Source organism: Diaphorina citri, unplaced genomic scaffold, assembly GCF_000475195.1.
Source record: "Diaphorina citri unplaced genomic scaffold, Diaci psyllid genome assembly version 1.1 scaffold1441, whole genome shotgun sequence".
NCBI lineage: Eukaryota > Metazoa > Arthropoda > Insecta > Hemiptera > Psyllidae > Diaphorina > Diaphorina citri.
The window spans coordinates 1-18,036 of record NW_007378867.1 but is presented as its reverse complement, the minus strand read 5'-3'; the positions used below and the strand labels follow the sequence as shown (position 1 = coordinate 18,036).

At 40.6% G+C, this 18,036-nt stretch overlaps 1 protein-coding gene across 1 annotated transcript; it reads left to right on the top strand.

The window, feature by feature from the left end:
• Positions 1-1,286: 1,286 nt before the first annotated feature.
• LOC108253259 (class II receptor tyrosine kinase-like) lies at positions 1,287-14,307 on the top strand (the record flags this gene model as incomplete). Its single annotated transcript, XM_026828471.1, has 15 exons — positions 1,287-1,465; positions 1,967-2,495; positions 3,696-3,771; positions 4,137-4,153; positions 5,143-5,239; positions 6,217-6,401; positions 7,909-8,112; positions 8,147-8,369; positions 9,232-9,488; positions 9,905-10,042; positions 10,672-10,901; positions 11,784-11,876; positions 12,418-12,559; positions 13,226-13,456; positions 13,839-14,307. Coding segments are annotated over 15 exons (2,760 nt in total), but the record flags the coding sequence as incomplete, so codon positions are not given.
• Between the last annotated feature and the right edge of the window lie 3,729 nt (positions 14,308-18,036).

The window sequence follows — 18,036 nt, the reverse complement described above, 5'->3', positions numbered from 1 at the left end:
AGAGAGGGAGAGAGAGAGAGAGAGAGAGAGAGAGAGAGAGAGGAACTATAAATCTCATTGGTGATGGAAAGCACGTTTCTGAGGTTATGCTTGGCAGTATGGTCTTTGGACAAACTATCAAATTAGAGACTCAAAGTAGAGAAAGAGATCAAAAGGAGGAGGAGGAGCGAGCGAGAGAGAGAGAGGGAGAGAGAGAGAGAAAGAGAGAGAGTGCAAGGAGAATGAGAATGAGGAGGGGAAAGAGAGTGGAATGAGGGAAGAAGAAGAGGGAAAGGAAGAGAGTAGGTATAGGAAGAAGGAGGGAGAGGAAGAGATAAAAAGTGAAGGGGAGGGAGAAAGAAAGAGGGATAGTGGTAGGGAGAAGGAAAGGAGTGGGAGAGGGAAAGAGAAAAAGGGAAGTAGAGGGAGAGAGGAACTATAAATCTCATTGGTGATGGAAAGCACGTTTCTGAGGTTATGCTTGGCAGTATGGTCTTTGGACAAACTATCAAATTGGAGACTCAAAGTAGAGAAAGAGATCAAAAGGAGGAGGAGGAGGAGGAGGAGAGAGAGAGAGAGGGAGGGAGAGAGAGAAAAAGGAAGAGTGAAGGAGGGGAGGGCAAGAGAGATGGTGAGAGAGTGCAAGGAGAATGAGAATGAGGAGGGGAAAGAGAGTGGAATGAGGGAAGAAGAATAGGGAAAGAGAGAGAGAAAGGGAGAGAGTAGGTATAGGAAGAAAGAGGGAGAGGAAGAGATAAAAAGTGAAGGGGAGGGAGAAAGAAAGAGGGACAGTGGTAGGGAGAAGGAAAGGAGTGGGAGATGGAAAGAGAGGGAAAGAGAAAAAGGGAAGTAGAGGAAGAGAAATAAGGAAAGAGAGTAAGTGGGAAAGAGAGGGAGAGAAAGGTTGTAGAAAGCCAGCTTTTGAGAGGATTAGTTAGGGTAGGGTGGGGGAAAAGACAAGCTGGGGTTGCGGGTAACATGCTTGTAATTTAGGTTAAGGTGGGGAGAAAAGATGGCTTTGCAGGTGACATAAGGCTAGTGTGACCTCAGAAACATATTAAACTTTGAAATAGTGGTTTTTTAACGAGCATTGGTTAGTTTTAGGCCTTGGAAAATTGCTGATATTTAAAGAACATGTTCTGGAGGGTTTCTCAATCATACACAAAATATGGTGTCGTTTAACTCAAGTGATTCATTAAAAGCACTGATCAGAAAAAATGAAAGATTCTGGTCCGAAAATAAGTCGGGCTGAAAGGGTTAAGTTACATCGACCGGAGCGACGCGGTCTTCCAGGTGTTTCCTACTAACATGTGTTTCTCCTCTTGGTTCTGTTTCCAGGAAACGGCTGGGTAGGATGGCGAAACGATTCGTTCCCGAAGAATTTCCTGGAAATTCACTTCGAGTTTGATGAGATCCGAAACTTCAGCTCCGTTCATATCCACTGCAACAATGCGTTCAACAAGAATGTTCAAGTAAGAATAGAATGGATTAGAATTTTGAATTGAATGGAATGGGATTTTGAATGAGAAGAGAAGAGGGAATCGGGAGATCTGAAGACTGTTTCAGTAAGAATTTCGAGCTTTTGCAAAAACACTAAATAGATATAAACCTAGGTAGAAGTAAAAAATATCTCAGCCAAATTTTTTTACCTGGTTGCTTTAGCAGTGTCAACCTGTCAACCAAATTTTTAAAACCCCAAATTTATAAATCATGTGTAAGTCGGTGTTCCACATTCAACATTCAAATCATAGTTGTCTCTTTAGACGAAGCTTTCAACAGAAATGCCCAATAGTGTGGACAAATTACTAATTTGCCGGACAGTTTATCCATGAAAAATTACTCATAGAAGATTATCTTTGAGAAGTTACCTTTGCTGAAAAATCATCTATGACAAGCTACTTTTGAGGAAAAATTTGCCCATACTCTTTGAAGAAAAACTACCCTCAGCAAAAGTCACCTAAATCACCTTTACTAAATTATCTCTGAGGAACACCTATGCCAAGTTCGCCTTTATGATTCCGTTCACCACCCTCCAGCAAGGTCTCTACAGTCCCATAGAGTCCCTACCGTTCCTACATCTACGTAAAGCCGTCAGCAAGTGTTACCGAATGTCGTGGCCGTTCAACGCGAAGACCACGGTATGGTGTTGCGGTACAATGTTCGCATGCAGCATGGTGGATATCTTCAGCTGGATGTTCTACTCGACGCTCATCATGCTGTTAGTCATCTTCCTACTGCGGCACTTCAAGCGAAAGCATCCGGTGCCGTGCGGACTTAAGAACGAATGCGTCAGCACTGGCGCGAGCATGTTTGACATGAAACGCAGAGGTGATGCGGTGACGCGCCTGAAGACGCACGACCGCGGAGGAGTGCTCCTTGGGGACCATGTTATCCGTGGCGGAATGCCGGACCATGGAGTGAGCATCCTGAAGAAGTGCAAGAGGAGTGAGGAGTATGCAGGGTGTAAGATGAGGAGCAAGTACGGCGCTAAGCAGAATCCTAGCAGTAGGAAGAGTGTAACGATCAAGACGAGTGTTATTGAACATGAATAAAAACTGGAATACTGGAATGTCTACTTCAGATTCATCATCTTCTTCTTTGCCTTTTCCCGTTGTCAGACGGGGTCGGCGTTTTTCGTCAATCCTGAAGAAGTGCAAGAGGAGTGAGGAGTATGCAGGGTGTAAGATGAGGAGCAAGTATGGCGCTAAGCAGAATCCGAGCAGTAGGAAATCCTGAAGAAGTGCAAGAGGAGTGAGGAGTATGCAGGGTGTAAGATGAGGAGCAAGTATGGCGCTAAGCAGAATCCGAGCAGTAGGAAGAGTGTAACGATCAAGACGAGTGTTATTGAACATGAATAAAAACTGGAATACTAGAATGTCTACTTCAGATTCATCATCTTCTTCTTTACCTTTTCCTGTTGTCAGACGGGGTCGGCGTTTTTCGTCAGCCTCTCAATCAGCCCTTTGGGATGATATTTGGTTTTGAATACAAGTTTTTCCGAGTGGATGCACTTCGCACTCAACCTTTGCTTTTTCTTTAGCAGATGTCTACTTCAGCTGTAAATTATTTTTGGTTTTATGGTGAAGCTAAAATTCCATTCTTTGTGGGTATAATTATTATTATCACTGAGGTAATTTTTGGGTTCAGGCGTCAGTGGTAAAGTTCAAATTTTAAATCGACTGCTTTTAATGAATCACTTGAGTTAAACGACACCATATTTTGTGTATGATTGAGAAACCCTCCAGAACATGTTCTTTAAATATCAGCAATTTTCCAAGGCCTAAAACTAACCAATGCTCGTTAAAAAACCACTATTTCAAAGTTTAATATGTTTCTGAGGTCACACTAGCCTTATGTCACCTGCAAAGCCATCTTTTCTCCCCACCTTAACCTAAATTACAAGCATGTTACCCGCAACCCCAGCTTGTCTTTTCCCCCACCCTACCCTAGCATCTCAAGTAGCATCAGCAATGAAATATTTAGAATCTAAGAATGTCGTTCACAAGGATTTAGCGGCGAGGTAAGGCAAACACTTTGTATTTATGTGCCTATAATAAAGGTAACAGATAAATAATATGTGCCTATAATGCAGATTAATACAGATAATATGTGCCTATAATACAGGTAATAATGTTAATTAACTCAGTGAAAACCAGTTAGCAGTACAAGCGATTGATCTAAGTACATATGTAAATCTAAAATGCCAACTTTAATAGTTCGTTCCCTTTTTCAAGCTGCAGCTCCACTTTGAGAACACCTGGATCCTGATCAGCGAAGTCAGCTTCGACTCGGGTGAGTCAGCTACTTTATTTTATTTTGTTCTGCTGTTTTTATTTCATGTCATTTTAATTTATTTTACATATTTCATTTTTGAGATTTTCCTGCCTACCTGGATTAGGAGTTTAGAAATCTACTGTTCTCTTCTTATGCAAATATGCACTCGTCGAGGCTCTTAGGACAGTTACTCACTATCAGATAGACCTGAGAGGGATCTACCTGATACTTCATGAGAACACACACTATCAGGTAGACCTGACAGGCGGACCTGATCAGGTTTACCTGATAGTGAGTGGCTGGCCTTGGGAACCATCATTGTATTGAATACCTATTCGGAATCGGATTGATCATTAATTGCAAATTTTTCTGTTTCTTTTCAGAAATTTTCACCGGGAACATTACTTTCCCTTTTATGACCTTAAATGTCAGAATAAAATTACATACCCTGATCTTGCAAATATGTGTAACAAATTATTTGCATCGGGCACATGCCAGAGATCTATAACTTCTATGGCCAATTCCTACAGTAAAAAGTACCTAATAAGTTACACACTATGATCTATATTTCTAGATTACCTAGAAAACTGACTATTTGTCATAGTTTAACATGTGACCACAACTTGGTGCAAAATAGCCAGGACCCTCCAGTTCACCCTATAACAACAGAATAGAAAATGTTTTTCAAAGGTCCTCAAAAATCTGACCTCTCCAATTCAAAATGACCACTAAAAAGGTGCTCTTCGGATTGATTCATTATTTGCAATTTTTCTGTTTCTTTTCAGAAATTTTCACCGGGAACGTTACAGAAGAGAATGAGGACCTCAGTGACGATGTGGATATTATAGACAACGGACCTGGTGTTGTGGACGTGCCGTGGGACAATGTGGAGACGGGAAGTAAGTGTGGACATGGCTTGAAAATTTGACATCTATTAGGCATTGGCTTTAGCTATACACAGGCAGACAGGCATTAGACAGGCTTTAGAAACCCGTCACGGGTTTCTAAAGCCTGTCTAATGCCTGTACCCGTCTTGGTCTTCGTGGGTTATTATTACCCCGGGCCGATACCTATTTCAAGAGGAATTTCAACCCGGTAGCGCCAGCGATATCACGTTGAATGCACCAGTTCTCGATAGATAACTGAAGTTAAGCAACGTTAAGTTCTGTTGAAATCGGGATAGGTTGCCGTGTGGGCAATCGTTTGCTGCTGGCTGTTCTTGGCAACACTCCGGCTGGGTGAGGTTATATGAGGGTTCTGGTAGTTTCTCACCGAATGGAGGTAAATCCTCCGTCACTACAATCCTTTGCCATTATACTCGTACAGTGACACTACACCCTTTGAAACAAGCTTGCTCAGCCGCCTTGAGCTTTGCCAATCGTCTCGAACATTACTGAAGAGAATGAGGACCTCAGTGATGATGTGGACATTATAGACAACGGACCTGGTGTTGTGGACGTGCCTTGGGACAATGTGGAGACGGGAAGTAAGTGTGGACATGGCTGGAAAATTTGACATCTATTGGGCATTGGCTTTAGCTTTACACAGGCAGACAGGCTTTAGAAACCCGTCTTGGTCTTCGTGGGTTATTATTACCCCGGGCCAATACCTATTTCAAAAGGAATTTCAATCCGGTAGCGCCAGCGATATCACGTTGAATGTACCAGTTCTCGATAGATCACTAAAGTTAAACAGCTTTAAGTTCTGTTGAAATCGGGATAGGTTACCGTGTGGGCAATCGTTTGCTGCTGGCTGTTCTTGGCAACACTCCGGCTGGGTGAGGTTATAATTATTAAGGTGCTGGTAGCTGGTAGTTTTTCACCGAATAGAGGTAAAACCTTCGTCACTGAAATCCTTTGCCGTTATACAGGGACGATACACCTTTTGAAACAAGCTTGCTCAGCCGCCTTGAGCTTTGCCAATCGTCTTCTTTTTCTACGCCTTTTCCCATGTTCAGATGGGGTCGGCGTTTGTCGTCGGCCTCTCAATCAGCTTTAGAGTGATCACTTTGAGGCCGATCCGGTAGCGCCAGCGATATCACGTTGAATGCACCAGTTCTCTATAGATCACTAAAGTTAAGCAACGTTAAGCTCTGTTGAAATCGGGATAGGTTACCGTCTGAGTTATTGCTTACTGCTGGCTTTTGCGGGCAACACGTCGGCTGGGTGAGGTTACATGAGGGTTCTGGTAGTTTCTCACCGAATGGAGGTAAAATCTTCGTCACTAAAATCCTTTGCCATTATACTCGTACAGTGACACTACACCCTTTGAAACCAGCTTGCTCAGCCGCCTTGAGCTTTGCCAATCGTCTTCTTTTTCTACGCCTTTTCCCATGTTCAGATGGGGTCGGCGTTGGTCGTCGGCCTCTCAAGCAGCTCTAGAGTGAACACTTCGAGGCCAATTGCCTTTGGTATCTAAAAGATCACTTTGTCAATATCTTCTCTAAAGGAAACTTTCCCTCAGTTTCAGCTCGTAAGGAGAACGAGGACTCAAATAACACCGAAGTGGTGATAGGGGCTCTCATGGCTCTCACGTTCCTCATTCTGGGGGTCTTCATGATCCTGCTTCTCCTCAACCGAAGACACAAACTCCAAGGATCTCCCTCTGCCTTCTTTAGGAACCCCTTCGGTGTTACTATCAACATGAAGGTAAAGTTTAATGAGGGTAACTTCATAGCAAGCTCGAAAAATAACACCCACGCCCACCATTTTTCTTCTTGAATTGAAAACAACGGTGCAAAGCTGAAAAGTTCCCTGTAATTTAAACTCAGTGAATCGGATGGACATTGAAGAAGTACCCCTGAACACATCTCCATGAAGGAGTCTAGACGAATAATTGGTGTCTAGTTCTTCTATCAGGACAGGGAAAACAAATAGTGTAGGGATATGAGGGGTAACCAACCTTTTACACCGAAGTGGTGATAGGGGCTCTCATGGCTCTCACGTTCCTCATTCTGGGGGTCTTCATGATCCTGCTTCTCCTCAACCGAAGACATAAACTCCAAGGATCTCCCTCTGCCTTCTTTAGGAACCCGTTCGGTGTTACTATCAACATGAAGGTAAAGTTTATTGAGGGTAACTTCATAGCAAGCTAAAACAGTACCAACTCGAAAAATAACACCCACGCCCACCATTTTTCTTCTTGAATTGAAAACAACGGTGAAAAGCTGAAAAGTTCCCTGTAATTTAAACTCAGTGAATCGGATGGACATTGAAGAAGTACCCCTGAATACATCTCCATGAATGAGTCCAGACGAATAATTAGTGTCTAGTTCTTCTATCAGGACAGGGAAAACAAATAGTGTAGGGATATGAGGGGTAACCAACCTTTTAAAAGCTAACACCCCATCTTTAAAAAGTACTCAGACATAGATCCACAGAACTTTGAGCTAAGAGACGGAACCTCCCAGGAGGGACCTGTCCTTACGAGGCTGAATTCACTTCACATTCTTCACGGTGCAAAGCTGAAAAGTTCCCTGTAATTTAAACTCAGTGAATCGGATGGACATTGAAGAAGTACCCCTGAATACATCTCCATGAAGGAGTCTATGCAGTTTCAAAACGACCATCTTAGACTAGGTATTTCATCTTACAGAGCTTTTTTTAAAGGTTTGATAGAGGGAACTGTAACATCCAAGGTCTTATTGTCCCGAAATAGAAGAGAGAAGAATAACAGGATAGGAGGAAAGCCAGACGTTCCGAGAACAAACTTTATCTGTTGAGGATAAAATTCGCCCCGGGCGGGAATCGAAATACCACTCTTCCCATAGTAATAAATAAATAAAAATAAAATGTTGTTATAAAAAAAAACTTGTATTTTTATAATAAGGGGGGGGGTGCAATCTTGAAAGTTCAGGGTTCCGCAAAGATGTTCACCTTTTGAAAAGGGTTCCGCGGGCCAAACTAATTAAGAAACACTGGTCTAGACGAATAATTAGTGTCTAGTTCTTCTATCAGGACAGGGAAAACAAATAATGTAGGGATATGAGGGGTAACCAACCTTTCAAAAGCTAAGACCCCATCTTTAAAAAGTACTCAGACATAGAACCACAGAACTTTGAGCTAAGAGACGGAACCTCCCAGGAGGGAACTGTCCTTACGAGGCTGAATTCACTTCACATTCTTCAATTCATCCTTTAATATCCCATGTTCCCAGGACATTCTGGCCAACCTCTCTCCACTAAACTCGGCCACCTCATCCACTAATCACAGAGGAGGTGTCAACACGTACATCCACCACATCCCCTCATCCAATTCAAACCAGGACACCTCCATCACTAGTGACCAGGAGCCAGTTACATATGAGCCGACCCCTCAGTTACACTACTATCCTAATACTTATGCTACACTGAAGAAAACTTCATCTTTCATCCTTTAATATCCCATGTTCCCAGGACATTCTGGCCAACCTCTCTCCACTAAACTCGGCCACCTCATCCACTAATCACAGAGGAGGTGTCAACACGTACATCCACCACATCCCCTCATCCAATTCAAACCAGGACACCTCCATCACTAGTGACCAGGAGCCAGTTACGTATGAGCCGACCCCTCAGTTACACTACTATCCTAATACTTATGCTACACTGAAGAAAACTTCGTCCGGAAATAACAGTGGTGAGTTTTTTCAAGTTTGATGGAGGAAACTGGTACAACTGAGGTCCCGAAATCGAAGAAAGAACAAGGACAGGATAGGAGAAAGCCAGTAACTTTGAGAACGAACCTTATCATCTGTTGTAGAGGATATGAAACTCGCGACTTAGCTCTCAAGATGTGTCCAAACATAGTCCATCGAAGGTGTGCAAACATAGTCCATCGAAGGTGTGTCCAAACATAGACCATCGACGAGGTGAAACTAAGTTATCGAGGCAGTGTGGACCGTTCAGTCAATATCAATCGACGGACGATCGACTTTGTGTGGACACGAGGTATACCCTCTGAACTAACGAGGCTGCGTGTCAACACGTACATCCACCACATCCCCTCATCCAATTCAAACCAGGACACCTCCATCACTAGTGACCAGGAGCCAGTTACGTATGAACCGACCCCTCAGTTACACTACTATCCTAATACTTATGCTACACTGAAGAAAACTTCATCCGGAAATAACAGTGGTGAGTTTTTTCAAGTTTGATGGAGGGAACTGGTACAACTGAGGTCCCGAAATCGAAGAAAGAACAAGGACAGGATAGGAGAAAGCCACAGCCAGTAACTTTGAGAACGAACCTTATCTGTTGAGGATGTGAAACTCGCGACTTAGCTCTTAAGATGGTGTCCAAACATAGTCCATTGAAGGAGTGTCCAAACATAGTCCATCGACGAGGTGAAACTAAGTTATCGAGGCAGTGTGGACCGTTCAGTCAATATCAATCGACGGGCGGTCGACTTTGTGTGGACACGAGGCATACCCCCCGAACTAACGAGGCTGGTAATTTTTCTTTTTTCGCTTTCATAATTTGACGCTCTCTCCCCACAGACGTCTCACCGTGTATCGAAACCAGACCTGACTTGGAGGCCGACTTGGCGGAAAACTGCATGGGGTACATGGCCATCTTGAACGGCGGCCCGCCAAATGGAGCCGCCACTATGAACAGCCACCAACTCATCAATGGTAGTTACTCGTCGCTCGTGGTCAAACCGGGCGGCCCGCAGCGGCTCAACGCGACAATTCAGTACAATAGCGACCCCCCTAGTCGCAAGCGATACCATACGGCGCCGCGAGAGAAAAATAGGGTGAGTGGGGAGACTAGATTAGTATAAAGAAATTAATTTGTTTGAACTTAATTTTTGTAGTGTTTGATTGGAAGAACTAATGGTTAGATAAAAGAACTAGTGATTAGAATGGAAGAGCTCCTTCAAGAGAATCCTACCTGCAAATAAAATGCTAATGACCTTCGTCTAACAGAAATCATGTCTTGATGGAAGACTTATAGTAACTTTGTGAAGTTCCATACGAATTGTGAAATGAAATAACTTATACTCTTCACTTGGGTCTTCTGATTCCCTCAATTTTCAATGTCGCTACCGCAGTCCATTCGATTATGAATGCAATACTTGGACTGATTCTCCAACTATCTAATGTGCCCTTCGAAAATGCTCTATGTGATCTCGTTATATTCATGGTGAATTTGTGAATTTTCTGTTTCCAGATGGCGCCGCCCGTAGTACAATGGAACATTTCGCCCAGTATGGGACAATCATACAAGTGCAGAGAAGGGGATGTGGTGCCCATTCCACGCTACTGCTTGAGGGTGCTGGAGCGATTGGGCTCTTGCCATCTTGGAGAGGTAAGTTATACCTATAAAAGGATGATAAGGGCACGGTTAGTCCAGTCACCTAGTGGTAAAGTGCTTGCTTTCCATACAGAAGGTCCCGGATTTGATGTTCACCATCGACAACAAATTTGCACTCGTATTCCGGTTGTAGAAGGAAGGAGGATTAACGGTTGCAAATATTTTAACGGGTTTACTTTCCAAAGCTCTTGTGTGTTTCCCGATTTTGAAAATTTGGACCGATTGCAATACTTTCATTACTAGTATAGCTCCGCTATACTGTAGTAATAGAAAGTAAAAAGGCGGTGAAGACCTATTACTCGTAAGTAAGGTCTTTTGTCGGTCTTTAATTGCTCATCTGATGAGAGGCACACTACGGGATGGACCGTCCAATAGAGCAGGTGTTTCATCATTACGAAATGAAAAAAGGCGGTGAAGACCTTTTACTCGTAAGTAAGGTCTTTTGTTCTAAACTTTTGCTATTACACCCATAAAATATTACGAGACCTTGTTTAGACTGCTGGGTAAAGGGACTTTTTGGTCTCATTCGTGCAGGATAAACAGGGCATTATATTCTATTCTATTTTTTAATCGTAAAACAACTGGATATCTCTCTAATTCTATTGCTTGTGTTTCTCGCTCAGATGATGATCTGTGAGACTGAGGACATCGAGTTAGATACGGAGAAGGTTGCGGTGCGCACTTGTCGTGGGGATTCGCTACGGGAGATCCGCTTCCTATCCTCGCTACAAGATCCAAACCTGGTGTCCATACTGGGGGTGTGTACGGGGGAGCAACCGCCCTGGCTGGTCATGGAGTACCCCGCCCAACTGGGCGATCTGGTGCAGCATCTCAACTCGGCCGATAATTTGACGTGAGTGTCCAAGACTTCTTTGGTTCCTTAAAGGTGTGGGCTCACAAAGTTTGAAAACATGCAAGACCTCCCTAGTAAAATACATATGTTTACAAATTTACATTATGTTAGTTGTTGGTTCATTTTTGGACCTTTTTCATCGGACCGAGTTGACGCAAAAGACCAATGACCCAATGTACGAGTATTTCAATAGGTTCTTCTTCTTCTTTTTAGGTACCTACCTATTTATTTATTTATTTGAAGTAGTTTTAACAAAGTATTTTATAATTTGGCCGATAATTTGACGTGAGTGTCCAAGACTTCTTTGGTTCCTTAAAGGTGTGGGCTCACAAAGTTTGAAAACATGCAAGACCTCCCTGGTAAAATACATAATTATGTTTACAATTTTACATTATGTTAGTTGTTGGTTCATTTTTGGACCTTTTTCATCGGACCGAGTTGACGCAAAAGACCAATGTACGATGTACGAGTATTTCAATAGGGGACCATCACTAAAACTAAAGGTATTTCTCTGTCATGGATCAAGTTTTTCCTCTTCTACTTCTTCTTCTTCTTCTTCTTCTTCTTCTTCTTCTTTTTTTAGGTACCTACCTTCTTCTTTTTTTTAGGTACCTACCTATTTATTTGTTTAATGGAAGGAGTTTTAACAAAGTATTTTATAATTGTATCACTAAAACTAAAGGTATTTCTCTGTCATGGATCAAGTTTTTCCTCTTCTACTTCTTCTTCTTCTTCTTCTTCTTCTTCTTCTTCTTCTTCTTCTTTTTTTAGGTACTTACCTTCTTCTTTTTTTTAGGTACCTACCTATTTATTTATTTATTTATTTAATTGAAGGAGTTTTAACAAAGTATTTTATAATTGTCTTGTTTGATTGGTTGACAGGTATGGAACCCTCATGTACATAGCATCTCAAGTAGCATCAGCAATGAAATATTTAGAATCTAAAAATGTCGTTCACAAGGATTTAGCGGCGAGGTAAGGCAAACACTTTGCATTTATGTGCCTATAATAAAGGTAACAGATAAATAATATGTGCCTATAATACAGGTAATAATGTTAATTAGCTCAGTGAAAACCAGTTAGCAGTACAAGCGATTGATCTACGTACATATGTAAATCTAAAATGCCAACTTTAATAGTTCGTTCTCTTAATGACCTTAAATGTCAGAATAAAATTACATACCCTGATCTTGCAAATATGTGTAGCAAATTATTTGCATCGGGCACATGTCAGAGATCTATAACTTCTATGGCCTATTCCTACAGTAAAAAGTACCTAATAAGTTACACACTATGATCTAGAAAACTGACCATTTGTCATAGTTTAACATGTGACCACAACTTGGAACTTGGTGCAAAAGAGCCAGGACCCTCCTGTTCACCCTATAACAACAGAATAGAAAATGTTTTTCAAAGGTCCTCAAAAATCTGACCTCTCCAATTCAAAATGATCACTAAAAAGGCGCTCCATTACTACAGGGTGACCTCTAATATTTGAGACTTTCTTCGGTTTCAGGAATTGTCTCATCAACGAGGACTACATCGTCAAAGTGGGAGACATCGCCATGTGCAACCCTGTATATAGTAAAGACTATAATGAAATCGGGAGCCGACCCCCCGCCCCCATCCGATGGCTACCCTGGGAGAGTATCCTACTGGTGAGTGCACCCTGTAAAGGAATTTAAATTAAAATCGATTTGAATCATTTTTAGTCGTTGGATAGAGGCAGCTATAAGAACGGTAGTATTACTACCCAAAATCGAAGAGAGGAGGAGGACAGGATAAGAGGAAGCCAGCCGTTCCGAGAACGAACCTTATCTGTTTAGGATAAAGTTCGTCTCGGGCGGAAATCGAACGTGCTACCCAGCGCTTACAAAGTAGGCGCAGCACCTTCCAAGTGAATTGTTTGCTAGGCTATTAGCTATGTAAAGATTACAAAGTAAATTCTTTCAGCACATACCTACTACAATAGGTAATGAGAAGTGTTATAAAAAAGGAAAAATTGTCCTCCATATTATATCGATCGGAACACTTTTTTCGCCAGAACCAACAGTTTTCAACTTATTTGCAAAAAAACTAATTAAAAAAAAAACTCATGAAAAATGACACTTACGCCCTTATAGTTCAGCTGTCGGCAAAGATATCCTTTGGTACTTTTGACCCCTTTTTCAGGACACTACTTCCGACCTCTCGGGCAAAAAAATTCGGACTACGTTATTTTTGTCCGCCAAACCTTAATCTCTGGACTCCGTTTCCTGGACTAAAAAAGAGAGATAATAATAATCGGATTTCACAATTTCTCCCTTTAACTTTGCTTATTTCAGATCACCAACCAGACGCCCGGGGACCTCAAGAGCGCTGATGAAATCAGCAAGGAAATCGCCACGAACCGGGTTCTTATGACTGCCATCGGGCGGAAAATCGCCATCATCAAGCAGCAGTTCACCGACCTGTCCCGGTATCATCAGCAGTATAAATGCTACTCGCGCGAGTGTAGCTCCAGCATTAGTAGAAACGCCACCCTGTCCTCCTGCTACTCTTATGAATGTCGCAAGGTAAAGTAGAAATTGATCAAGGATTAGCTATTTTAATCAATGTGACAATGTGAATCAATGTGAATTCTCAATTATTTAGCCTTAATATGGTATCTTAAGGCTAAATAATTGAGAAATCACATTGATTGATCTCAGGTACCATAAGCGTTGTACAAAACAATACAGCTATTTTAAGCTTTGAGGATTTCCAATAGATGTCGACTGAACCGTCCACACTGCCTCGGCAACATAGATTCACCTCGTCGATTGACGGCCGGTCGACTATGTTTGGATCCGAAGACTACCGTGCTATTTATGTTAAAGCGCCTTAAGGGGGAAAAAATGTCCAAATTCATATCTTTATTTTCTATTATTAACCTTTCTTTCATCTCGTTTGTCCCAGGTATTTCTACCGAAACCGAGTCTGTGTCCGCGAGACATATACGATCTGATGTGCGACTGCTGGAAACGGGACCAAACCATGCGACCCACGTTCAAACAAATCTATTCGTTCATGAAGCGATCGACCAATTACAAGAGCAATCTGGACCTGCGGTGCTGAAGTTCAGGAGGGTCTTCGATTCCAATCCTGGAACCTGTTGGAGATATTGACTGATCTGATGCTGTCACTGCTACAACAGGGTCTTTAATAATGTTTGTCTTATATGACAATTTGCACAGCCCTATTTCCCGAAGGATTTTTGAGGCCTGCTTCACGAATAATTTCTAAGACCAGGCACTCACTATCAGGTAGACCTGACAGGTACGGCTGAAAAGGTCCGCCTGTCAGTTCTACCTGATGAGCACACACACTGTCAGGTAACTGTCACATGTATAGGGATTATTGATAAGCAATAAATTAAATTAAACAAGAAATATATTAGTGAATTTTAATAGTTCTTTTTGTATTCGGCTTTGAACAAATTAGCAAGAAAATCTATTCGACTTTTGTAACCTTTTTTCGTAAATGTTTCCTTCTTTTTGGGGTAGATTCGAAGAAGCCCCTACATCTAAGCCTCGGAGTGGGCTTTTTTGTGTATTCTTTTTGAGGGGGTAAATTCGGGGAATATAAAAATCTAGATAGATTTCGAGATTGTCTTCGAATTTCAAAGAACGTTAAAGAATTTCCCCTAATAGAAGGAGGCAAAGATGTCTGCCATTTCAAATTACCCCTTGTTAACCATGTTCTCTTTATCTTCAGGTCACTGATTCTCAAATAAAATGGACATTTGATGCTAGGGAAATCAAACGATTTTATGCTGATTTCTTATTAATTTTTCAAGACTTCGAGAGTCTCATTTCGCCCAAATTTGAGAACCGCTGACACATTCTTGTGGTGTGTCCAAACATAGTCCACCGCTACGACTTCCGACTTTTAGATCCCGAGATAAATCGATTTAAAAAATACCGATAAATCGTAAACTTTGACGTCACGGCATACGCTCCCGTAGGGAATGACGTCAAAGATTTAAAAAATACCGGTAAATCGTGAAGTTTGACGTCACGGCATACGCTCCCGTAGGCGATGACGTCATCATTCATGGCTTCGTTTGTTTGTGCGCAAGCGTTTCTGCGCATTTTGACGTGAAATCTGACGTCACAACTCTTTGAACTTTTTCATAAGAACGGCAATTAAAAATTGAATTTTCGATCTTTTAGAGTTACTTTTTCGGAGTTTTGACCTCACACATTTGGACTTTTCCCAACTTTTTACATAGGAATCGACCATTTATTTATAATTTTTACCCATTTGCAACTGCTCCATTTTAGTAGCGCGTAAGTCGTCTGAAATATGCTTCTAATATGCGATGGGCCCAAAGAAACACTCTACCATCACGTCACGTCACGTGAAGTCATGTTGAGTGAGAGAAAGATGTAGCTCAAAGTTTTCCCATAATATTGTAGATAATTTCGTTCAGGACAGCCACACTACTCTCACGTTCTGTCGCGTCACGTGACGTGGTCTCCTTCAATTAGAAATCTACATAAATTTTAGCCCTCCCAGATTGTTCGCTATTATTGATAATAAAATCCTGACCCTAACCTTTCCAATCAATAAATTGATCATCAATATTGAGATAGTCAATTGTGTAAATTGTTTTGACATTGAGACACAAATTATGAGTACATTTTGCAGAAAAAAAAAAAAAAAAAAAAAAAACCCGAAAATTTTTCTTTTTGTACCCTGGCAAATCAACAAAAAAAGGTTTTAAAAAAAAAAAAAAAAAAAAAAAAAAAAAACCTTTTTTACATGGTTTTACTTAACTTGAGATCTCTGTTTGTTTGTTTGTAATTTTTTGCAATTACCTTCCCTATCATAGAAGATGCCTACATATACATAGGTACATTCCTACTTTCCTGTATATTTTTTCGCCTTAAGGCATCAAGATAGGGTTCCTCTGGAATGAATATAACTCCCCAATGCTTGATTTCTGTCAACCTCTTGCAAAAGGCATCACAAAATTATTTTCTCTCAAAAGTTTAGTGTGATATTGAACAATAATTTTACTTTTCTGTTCTATTCTAATTTATCCCCCACTTGGTCCTTGGTGTCCATGATTGGTAGAATAGAAAAAAAAGTAGTCATAATGCCAAATTTTGGCTTTCTGTGTACAGTTCTAGTCTGGTCTAATCTAGACACTCCATATCAGTCTAAGTAACTCTAAATAAAGCATCAATAGGTACTATTAACAGTTGTAGGTAGATAATAAGGTATCTAATACGTATATTAACTTACTTACTTACTGCCGGGTTCTGGCAGGCCGCGAGGGCCCATCAAGACCTCCATGAACCAGCCTTCTCCAGAGTTCTCGATTCTGGGCGAATTCGGTCCAGCTCTCTGTGGTTCCTCTTGACTTTCTGATTTTGAACCATCTAATATAAAAGCTGTAAAAATGCCAATTCTGATAAAGAAATAAATGTTTTATTTACAACTAAAATTGAATAGTTAGTACCTCCGATATATTATGGTGCCAACACCAAAAGGCGGACACGATCAAATTTTCCATGTGGACACCCGAGATGACCAGTTGGGCTCAAAAGTAATTGCTTGGACTATCTCTATGTAGTGATAATAAATTAATTAATATTATTCTATATATTTTGTACATATAAAAACAATAGGTATTCAATAATAATATTTAGATTACCTATTTAAATTAAATTACAATAGATTTTATTTTTAATTTTTAAGCCTTATATCCCAAAGAGTGATGCATTGGCTGAACTATTGTGGTGTTCAGAATTCAGGTGTATAATATTATGGTAGGTACCTATCGAATATTTTAAACCACATTTAATTACTTATTTTATTTGAAAAAAAAGAGGTTTGATAGAGGGAACTGTAACTGCTAAGTTCTTATCGTCCCGAAAGCGAAGAGAGAAGTATACGAGAAAGCCAGCCCTTCCGGGAATCAAACCAATTAAAAAAGGCTTTCTCCTGAAGGTGCCCTTCCCTTTCACCCAAGCACCTTTTTTGACATTTTCATTGGCAGAATTGTGTATTAGCCTCTAGCCAGTGACTGTAAAAGATTGACCACGCCAGTTACCGATCACTTGAGTTAAGCAATGTTGTGCATAGTTGGTATCTGGACGGATGGCCGTCTGATCTATCACAGTATAGGTACCTACCTAGGTATAATGAATATGTATGTAGGATCCTCTGCTCCCTTTTGTTCCTTGAATATAAAATCAACATGAATGAAAGATAACATTATGTTTTGTTGGGCTCAAAAGTAATTGCTTGGACTATCTCTATGTAGTGATAATAAATTAATTAATATTATTCTATATATTTTGTACATATAAAAACAATAGGTATTCAATAATAATATTTAGATTACCTATTTAAATTAAATTACAATAGATTTTATTTTTAATTTTTAAGCCTTATATCCCAAAGAGTGATGCATTGGCTGAACTATTGTGGTGTTCAGAATTCAGGTGTATAATATTATGGTAGGTACCTATCGAATATTTTAAACCACATTTAATTACTTATTTTATTTGAAAAAATGATGCATTGGCTGAACTATTGTGGTGTTCAGAATTCAGGTGTATAATATTATGGTAGGTACCTATCGAATATTTTAAACCACATTTATTTATTTTATTTGGAAAAAAGAGGTTTGATAGAGGGAAATGTAACTGCTAAGTTCTTATCGTCCCGAAAGCGAAGAGAGAAGTATACGAGAAAGCCAGCCCTTCCGGGAATCAAATTTAAAAAGGCTTTCTCCTGAAGGTGCCCTTCCCTTTCGCCCAAGCACCTTTTTTTGACATTTTCATTGGTAGAATTGTGTATTAGCCTCAAGCCAGTGACTGTAAAAGATTGACCACGCCAATTACCGATCACTTGAGTTAAGCAATGTTGTGCATAGTTGATATCTGGACGGGTGGCCGTCTGATCTATCACAGTATAGGTGCCTACCTTAGGTATAATGAATATGTATTTAGGATCCTCTGCTCCCTTTTGTTCCTTATAAAATCAACATGAATGAAAAATAACATTATGTTTCTTTTCCCCCACATTATTTATTATTTTTTAATATAAAAACAAAACCGAACAAACACAAAATAAATAATACAATTAATATATTTAGAGA